The 8,985-nt window shown below is 47.0% G+C and overlaps 1 protein-coding gene across 1 annotated transcript in view; it reads left to right on the top strand.

The window, feature by feature from the left end:
- LGALS3 (galectin 3) overlaps positions 1–3,889 on the top strand; it is a 7,015-nt gene extending 3,126 nt beyond the window's left edge. Inside the window, exons 4-5 of the mRNA XM_021709531.1 lie at positions 1,661–1,826; positions 3,580–3,889. Of these exons, the coding sequence (XP_021565206.1) occupies positions 1,661–1,826; positions 3,580–3,735 (322 nt within the window). The 3' untranslated portion in view covers positions 3,736–3,889. The remainder of the gene's footprint in view (positions 1–1,660; positions 1,827–3,579) is intronic.
- The last annotated feature ends 5,096 nt before the right edge of the window (positions 3,890–8,985 follow it).

The raw sequence follows: 8,985 nt of genomic DNA, 5'->3' as shown, positions 1-8,985 counted from the left end.
GGGCTCCGGCGAGGCTTCCCCCTCAGCCTCGCAAGCAGCTGGAACTACAGGTGTTCGCCACTATGCTGGGCGAATTTTTTGACTTATTTTAGAGATGAGGTCTCACCAAATTGCCCTGACTTGTCTCGAACCCCTGGGCTCAGGCAGTCCACTCGCCTCAGCTTCCCAAAATGCTGGGATTACAGGCTTGAGCCACCGTGCCTGACCCAAAACTACTTACTTAGAATCTTAGCTGTACTGTCATCTGGGTTGATCCCAGAAGTCAATACCTGGTCCCACACAACTTTTCTAAGCATCAGGGTCGCTCACAGTGAACGCAAACACATCCTGTTCTCTATTTTGGTATGCATTGTGTCATCTTGTCTTCATGGCCGAAGGCAAGGCAGAGAATATTCCTGTCCCCCTTTTAAGGCAAAACTGAGGCTCAGGCCCACATGTGGTACATGGCAGGGCTGGGAACCCTCCAGTCTTCTAAGTAGATGCTATGCTTAAAGGGTTTGAAGAGATTCTACAAGTTAGAATCTTTATCAAAATAGGTCAGGCATGGTGGCTCATGCCTAAAATCCCAGCACTTTGGAGGCGTGGGACTAGACTGGGAAATACAGCAAGCCCTCGTATCTATAAAACAAAAACAAAAAAATAAAACTTCAATATAAATAAATCTTTGCCACTGGAACTGCCGTGGGTTAGGATGGGGTGAGGCTTTAAGAAAATTTGTGATTTATGGCTATCCTGCATGCCTGACCCTGGTTATCACCACTGACTTCACAGTATTCACATATAATACAAAGTCACTGAGACTATGCCAGGTGTGGCACATGCCTATAATTCCAGCACTCTGGGAGGCCAAAGCCCAGAGGATTGCCTGAGCCCAGGAGTTCAAGACCAGCCTGGGAAATATGGCAAGACCTTGTCTCTGCAAAAAATAACTAGCCAGGTGTGGTAACATGCACCTATAGTCCCAGCTATTTGGGAGGTGGAAGCAGAAGGATCAATCATCTGAGCCCTGCAGTGAGCCATGATTGTGCCACTGCACTCCAGCCTGGGTGAGAGTGATACACTGACCCCAAAAAAAAAAAAAGTAGATGAGAATGTCCTGAAACCATCAGTATGCCTGTCTCCAATGCTAGTGGACCACTAATGCTCCTGCAGCCGTGAATGAATCTGTATCTCTGGGTCTTTTAGACAGTGCCCAAAAGACACACATTCAAGCCATATACACAGGCTTATTCAAGAATCCCCAGCCAACATGGTGGCTCACGTCTATAATCCTAGCACTTGGGGAGGCCGAGGTGAGAGGACTGCCTGAGCCCACGGGTTTGAGACCAGCCTAGGCAACTTGGCGAGACCGCTTCTCCTCAATACATCAAAAAATTAGCCAGGCATGGTGATGCATGCCTATAGTTCCAGCTACTTGGAAGGCTGAGGTGGAAGGATCAATCTAGCCTGGGCAACAGAATGAGTCTGACTCAAAAAAAAAAAATATTGGGCCTAGTATATTTCCGGGGTGACCCCTTCTCTGGTTTATTTGCTTTCTGTTTAGAAAATTTTTCTGTAAACTGCCGTGAAATTATTTGCTTCTTAGAAAACCATGTCCTTCACTTGGTAGAGATGTCTAACTTTAATCAATTTAGTAACTCTGGTCTTTAATTTAAAACAGAATTGCCTTAGATTTCAAGAAGGGGAATGATGTTGCCTTCCACTTTAACCCACGCTTCAAGGAGGACAACCAGAGAGTCATTGTTTGTAATACCAAGGTGCACGATGCCTGGGGAAGGGAAGAAAGACATGCGCAATTCCCATTCAAGAGTGGCCAACCATTTAAGGTAGGTGACTCACTTTGAGGCCTGTCGTTTGCACATCTCACCAGGAGTCAGTCTAGAACTGTGATGAGCTTGAAGTCCCTCTCCCTGCCAGGGGCCAGACACTTGGGTTGAGGACACACCAGCGGTGACCACTCTCCAGTTCCTGGCAGGCACCTCACCGTCATCACCATTACCACCCCTAAGTTTAAGCGTTTCTAGAAATGAAAAACATAGCATCGTTAATGAAAAAGGTAGCAAATCTTCATAGTTGGCTCGAAGATCAAAACTAAATTTTTTAAATTTTCTAAAATTTATCTTTGTTTCATGAAAAGAAAAGTGTATCGTTTTTTGTTTTGAGTTGAAATCTCACTTGGTCACCCAGGCTGGAGTGCAGTGGCATGCTCACAGCCACCGCAGCCTTGGCCTGCTGGACTCAGGCAATCCTGCCTCAGCATTCCAAGTAGCTACGGGCATGCACTGGCAGGCCTGCACTAGCAGGCCCAGCTTATTTTTTGTTATTTTTTGTAGAGATGAGGTCTTGCCAAGTTGCCCAGGCTGGTCTCAACCCCGTGGGCTCGGGCAGTCCTCTCACCCGGCCTCCCAAAGTGCTGGGATTATATGCTTGAGCTCAATTGTTAAAAATTTTTTGTAGAGACGAGAGCTCATCAAGTTGTCCAGGCTGGTCTTGAACCCCTGGGCTCAGGCAGTTCTCTTGCCTTGGCCTCCCAAAGTGCTGGTATTACAGGCGTGAGCCACTGCACCCGGCTCACTTAAAACAAAAAAACCCCAAAAACCAACAAAAAAAAGAAATGTGTATCCCTACCCTCACCCAACTGATTGTCCATTTTTATCACATTTGCCACTATGGGAATCTTAAATTTGTGTTTATTGATCTTAGGTGTTTTAGGCTGTACAAAACCTTAAAGCTTTTAAGTAGACAAATTACTAACCCTTTCCTTTATGGCTTCACCTATGCATCCTTCTAATTTTGTTGCTTCATCTTTTTGGTTGTTTAAATCTTTGAAGAGGCTAGGAGCGATGGCTCAAGCCTGTAATCCCTGCACTTTGGGAGGCCAAGGTGAGGGGATTGCCTGAGCCCGGGGGTTTGAGACCAGCCTGGGCAACTTGGTGCAACCTCATCTCTACAACTAAAAAAAAAAAAAAAAATCTTTGAATAATCTGGAGTTTATTTTTCCTGTAAAGTGATTTCTTTGGATCTTTTTTTTGTTTGTTTGTTTTTGTTTTTGAGTTGGAGTCTCACTCTGTCGCCCAGACTGGAGTGCAGTAGCCGCTCCCGGCCACCACAGCCTCGACCTGCTGGGCTCCGGCGATCCTTCCGCCTCAGCCTTCCAAGTAGCCAGAATTACAGGAATGTGCTACCACGCCCGGCTGATTTTTTGATTTATTGTAGAGATGAGGTCTCACCAAGTTGGCAAGGCAGGTCTCAAACCCACAGGCTCAGGCAATCCACTCCCTCAGCCTCCCAAAGGCGTGGGATTACAGGCTGAGCCACCGAGCCCAGCTGATTTCTCTGGATCTTAATCAGTTTCATAAATGATGGTAAAGGTGGCTGGCATGTTAGACATCCTGAGCTCAGGCCAGGTTTGAAATTAATGGGCATTTCTTTTTTTTTTCTGGTTTATTTAAGCTGAAAAATAATTGCATACATCTATCATGTACAACCTGATGTTTTGAGAAGTGTATACACTGTGAAAGGGCTAGGTTGAGCTAACTGACAGATGCTGGACCTCACATAATGGCTTTTGCATTTCAGATACAAATTCTGGTTGAGTCTGACCACTTCAAGGTTGCAGTCAATGATGCTCACTTGTTGCAGTACAATCATCGGATGAAAAATCTCAACGAAATCACCAAACTGGGAATTTCAGGTGATATCGACCTCACCAGTGCTTCCCATGCTATGATATAATCTGAAAGGCCAGATACTTTTTTAAGATTAAAATTGTATCTGAACCTTATACATGTCAAAACTACATATTCATCATGAATGGAAAATTTTACACTTATTCATCAATATCCTTCTTGTAAGTCATCCATTTAATAAATTTAATATGCTAAGAGTTGCCTGTCTTTTTTCCTTTTTTTTAGGGACAAGGTCTTGCTCTGTCACCCAGGCTGGAGTATACTGGCACAATCATAGCTCACTATACCCTTGAACTCCTGGCCTTAAGCGATCCTCCCACCTCAGCTTCCCTGCATTAGGGCCTCTCAGAGTTTATTTTGAGTTGGCGTCTCACCCTGTCACCCAGGCTAGAGTACAGGGGCACACTCAGGGCTACCACAGCCTCGACCTGCTGGGCTCAGGCAATCATTCCACCTCAGCCTTCCAAGTAACTGGGATACAGGTGCGTGCTACCATGCCCAGCTAATTGTTTGATTTATTGTAGAGATGAGGTCTCGCCAAGTTGCCCAGGCTGGTCTCGAAACCCTGGGCTCAGGCAATCCTCTCACTTCGGCCTTCCAAAGTGCTGGGATTAGAGGCTTGAGCCATGTGCCCGGCCAAAGTGGTTTTTTTTTTTTGAGTTGGAGTCTCACTCTGTCACCCAGTCTGGAGTGCAGTAGCCGCTCCTGGCCACCTCAGCCTTGACCTGCTGGGCTCCGGCGATCCTTCCACCTCAGCCTTCCAAGTAGCTGGAACTACAGGCGCGTGCTACCACGCCCAGCTAATTTTTGATTTATTATAGAGATGAGGTCCCGCCAAGTTGCCCAGGCGGGTCTTGAACCTGCGGGCTCAGGCAATTCACTCACCTCAGTCTTCCAAGGTGTGGGATTACAGGCTGAGCCATTGAGCCCAGCTCAAAGTGTTTTTTATACTTGCTAAAATACTTTTCTAAGAAAGTAGAAAGTAAATACTACCCCCAAATTATCCTATCTTCCAGTTTTCTAAAACCAAAAGATGTGAGCAGGCACAGTGGCTCAGATATGTAATCCCAGACTTTGGGAAACCAAGGCAGGAGAACCCCTTAAGCCCAGGAGTTCCAGACAAGCCCGGGCAATATGACAAGACCCTGTCTCTACACACACACACACACACCCAACACATGCTATACACAAACTGAGCATGGTGGCATGCCTGTAATCCTAGCTATCAGGAGGCTAAGGCTGGAGGATCCCTTGATCCCAGGAGTCTGAGGCTGCAGTTAGCTGTGATTGTGCCTCTGTGCTCCAGCCAGTCTCTAAAACAATAGGCTAGGTGCAGTGGTTCATGCCTGTAATCCTAGCGTTGGGAGGCCAAGGTGTGGAAGGATTGCTTGAGGTCAGGAGTTCGAGACCAGCATGGGTGACATAGCGAGACCCCCATCTCTACAAAATAAATACATTAAAAATTAAAAATCAGGAGATGCTACAAGAAAATTCTCTCATTTTTTACGTAAAGAGATATATTCAAGAAATGAAAAAAGCAGAAAGAACCATGGATGACCTGTGACCCATAGACAATTATTATTAGCATTCTGGTATATTTCTTTGACTACTTTTTTTTTTCCAATAAAACTTTGCTTATTAAGACAGAATTTGGTCCTCAGGCTGTAGTTTGCCAGCTCCTGTTTTAATGTATACAATTTGATGCTTTTAGGCCTCAAAACCTGTTTTTTAGAATTAAGCAGGTGATTCATTTTTTAAAAAACGGATGAGTACAATTCACAGGTATACAAATGGTCATTGTACAGGTAAAGTTTGGGCCTCACTTTGGTTCCCACTTCACCTGGCTTACAATCAGGTATCCTTATTGATGAAGTGTGCCCCCCCCCCCAACTATTTTCCACTACTGCCAATCCCTTTCTTATAGTATTATGGTAAATGTTCAGGGTCTGCTTATGAGTGAGACCATGTGGTACTAAGTTCTTTGTTTCTGTGATAGTTCACTACTTTCTTTTTTGAGTCGGAATCTCACTGTGTCATCCAGGCTGGAGTGCAGTGGCCTACTCAGGGCCACCACAGCCTCGACCTGCTGGGCTCAGGTGATCCTTCTGCCTCAGCCTTCCAAGTAGCTGCAACTATAGGTGTGTGCCACCACACCCAGCTAATTTTTTGATTTATTGTAGAGATGAGGTCTTGCCAAGTTGCCCAGGCTGGTCTCCAACCCCTGGGCTCAGGTAATCCTCTTGCCTCGGCCTCCCAAAATGCTGGGATTACAGGCTTGAGGCACCATGCCTGGCCTAGTCCACTAATTTCAAACTAGTATTTGATTCCCATATAAGACACTGTAGATTATCTTGGTTTTTATAAAGTCTCGAGACTTGTAGAGAAAAAAGGAGTATCTTAATTAGATAAAAATTCAGCTTTCAAATTCCCCTTGTCAACATTCCTACCCACGCTTTTCCCTCTTCTACCACCAGCAAGTCCAAAGACTAACAACATTCAGAACTAGAATGTGGTCACCCTTCATCTTACTGGAAGACCAAAACTACTTGTCTATCTGTTCCTACAATGCCATCTTGTCAAGTCCTTGGCACTGGCAATCATCACAGGTTGGGTTTCCCAGGAAACAGATGAGAAGGCAGGGAGTGCACTTGAGTCTCCACCTCGGGGATGGAAAGGCGTGAGACTGGCGGAGGCAGAAGCTGAGCAGCAGCCTCTCAGACGACCCGGAGTTCTGAAAGTGTGATGACCCTTCGGCCTGGGAGGGGCCCAGGCCTTTAATCCCACTTGGAGCAATCACTGAGTCATGAGACACCTGGGGAACAAGGCGCGACCTTGGGCGGAGTGGCTGTCTTCACTGGAGGACTCTGCCAGAGCAGACTAAGGTCTCTGGTCCCAAGGAGGGGTTTGGCTGGCACTTCACCAACTCCCACGTCAGCTCTGTACCCTGGCACTCCAGTTTTGACAGCTCTCCTCGTGTGATTATGTAGAACAACACAGCTTTGGAGGAAAGAGAGAACTTGGTTTAAGCAGAATTACTTAAATTCCCAGAGCCTGAGTTTCTTTGTCTATAAAATAAGTATATCATAGGCTGGGTGCAGTGATCTCGCCTATAATCTCAGCACTTTGGGAGGCCAAGGCGAGAGGACTGCTGAGCCCAGGGGTTTGAGCCAGCCTAGGTGAGACCTCATCTCTACAATAAATATGATTAGCTGGGTGTGGTGGTACATGTCTGTAGTTCCAGGTATTTAGAAGGCTGAGGTGGAAGGATTGCCTGAGCTCAGCAGGTCGAGGCTGCGGTGGCCTTGAGTGTGCCACTGCACTCCAGCCTGGGTGACAGTGTGACACCGACTCAAAAATACTTTTTAAAAAGTATATCTCGGCCAGGCTCGGTGGCTCAGCCTGTAATCCCAGCACTTTGGGAGGCCGAGGTGAGTGGATTGCCTGAGCCCGTGGGTTCGAGATCTGCCTGGGCAACTTGACAAGACCTCATCTCTACAATAAATCAAAAATTAGCTGGGCATGGTAGTGCACGCCTGTAGTTCCAGCTACTTGGAAGGCTGAGGCGGAAGGATCGCCGGAGCCCAGCAGGTTGAGGCTGTGGTGGCTGGGAGCGGCCACTGCGCTCCAGTCTGGGTGACAGAGTGAGACTCCAACTCAAAACAAAACAAAACGAAAAGTACATCTCTTGCAGGGCTACTATAACATTCAGTGAAATATTGTTTGCAGAGATTCACAAATACTATGTCCTCGATAAATGGAAATTCCCTTCCTATTTTCTGAATTTCCCGTACAATCTACCAAAGCAGTTCTCTTTTTTTTTTTTTTTTTTTTTTAGTTAGAGTCTCAATCTGTCACCCAGGCTGGAGTGCAGTGGCACACTCAAGGCCACCCCAGACTCGACATACTGGGCTTCAGTGATCCTGCTGCCTCACCTTCCAAGTAGCCGAACTATAGACACGCGCCACCACACCTGTTTAATATTTTATTTATTTATTTATTTATTTATTTATTGAGTTGGAGTCTCACTCTGTCACCCAGACTGTAGTGCAGTGGCCACTCCCGGCCACCGCAGCCTCGACCTGCTGGGCTCCAGCGATCCTTCCGCCTCAGCCTTCCAAGGAGCCGGAATTACAGGCGTGCGCTACCACGCCCGGCTGATTTTTTGTTTTTATTGTAGAGATGAGGTCTCGCCTGCCCAGGCGGGTCTCGAACCCGCGGGTTCAGGCAATCCACTCACCTCAGCCTCCCAAAGGCGCGGGATTACAGGCTGAGCCACCGAGCCCGGCATTAATGTTTCATTATAGAGACAAGATCTCGACAAGATGCCTGGGCTGGTCTTGAACCCGGGGGGCTGAATCCACTTGCCTCAGCCTCTCAAAGTGCTGGGATTATAGGCTGAGCCACTGAGCCCTGCCTTGTCTTTAAAGATTTTCCTACTAGTTCCTCATTCCAGAGTTCAGTAGCCCAAGAACATTATCTAGTTGAAGGGGATGCTGGTGGTTTCCTGTCAGTCATGGTTCTACTCAGGTTTCACCACAGATTCAATAGGGAAACCTGCTCAGTTTAAGCCAATTCCCTGCCGACTCACTGATCTGTAGATGGGGTGTGACATCAGCTGGTCTAACCAGGCCAATGGGCAGCACAGAGCAGATTGCCACTAGCAGCCGTCTTATGACACCAGAAGGACACAGCCTTAGAGAGGAAGCTGACACTAAGGAAAACGGGACGAACTATAAACAGAATATTGACCTGGAGCCATCACTCAGTTATCGACTGTAAAGTGCCTGGAGTCATTCTGATAACTCATAATACATTCAACATTTGTTAAAGGCAGTTTGAATTCACTACTTGTTTAAATAACCCAAACAAGCTGTGCAGAAAAAAAAAATAGGCCAGGCGTAATGGCTCACGCATATAATTTCAGCATTTTGAGGAGGCTGAGGTGAGAGGATTACCTGAGTCCAAGGGTTAGAGATCAGTCTGGACAACTTGGTGAGAACTCATCTATAAAGTAGATAAAGCCGGGCTCGGTGGCTTAGCCTGTAATCCCGTGCCTTTGGGAGGCTGAGGTGAGTGGATTGCCTGAGCCCGCGGGTTCAAGACCCTCCTGGGCAGTGAGACCTCATCTCTACAAAAAATAAAAAAAAAATCAGCCGGGCGTGGTAGCGCATGCCTGTAATTCCGGCTACTCGGAAGGCTGAGGCGGAAGGATCGCCGGAGCCCAGCAGGTCGAGGCTGCAGTGGCCGGGAGTGGCCACTGCACTCCGGTCTGGGCGACAGAGTGAGACTCCTGCTC

This window comes from Carlito syrichta, unplaced genomic scaffold, assembly GCF_000164805.1.
Source record: "Carlito syrichta isolate Samal-C Ts95f unplaced genomic scaffold, Tarsius_syrichta-2.0.1 Scaffold70959, whole genome shotgun sequence".
Classification (NCBI taxonomy): Eukaryota; Metazoa; Chordata; class Mammalia; order Primates; family Tarsiidae; genus Carlito; species Carlito syrichta.
The sequence above is the reverse complement of the archived record's forward strand: the minus strand, read 5'-3'. Positions and strand labels throughout refer to the sequence as shown.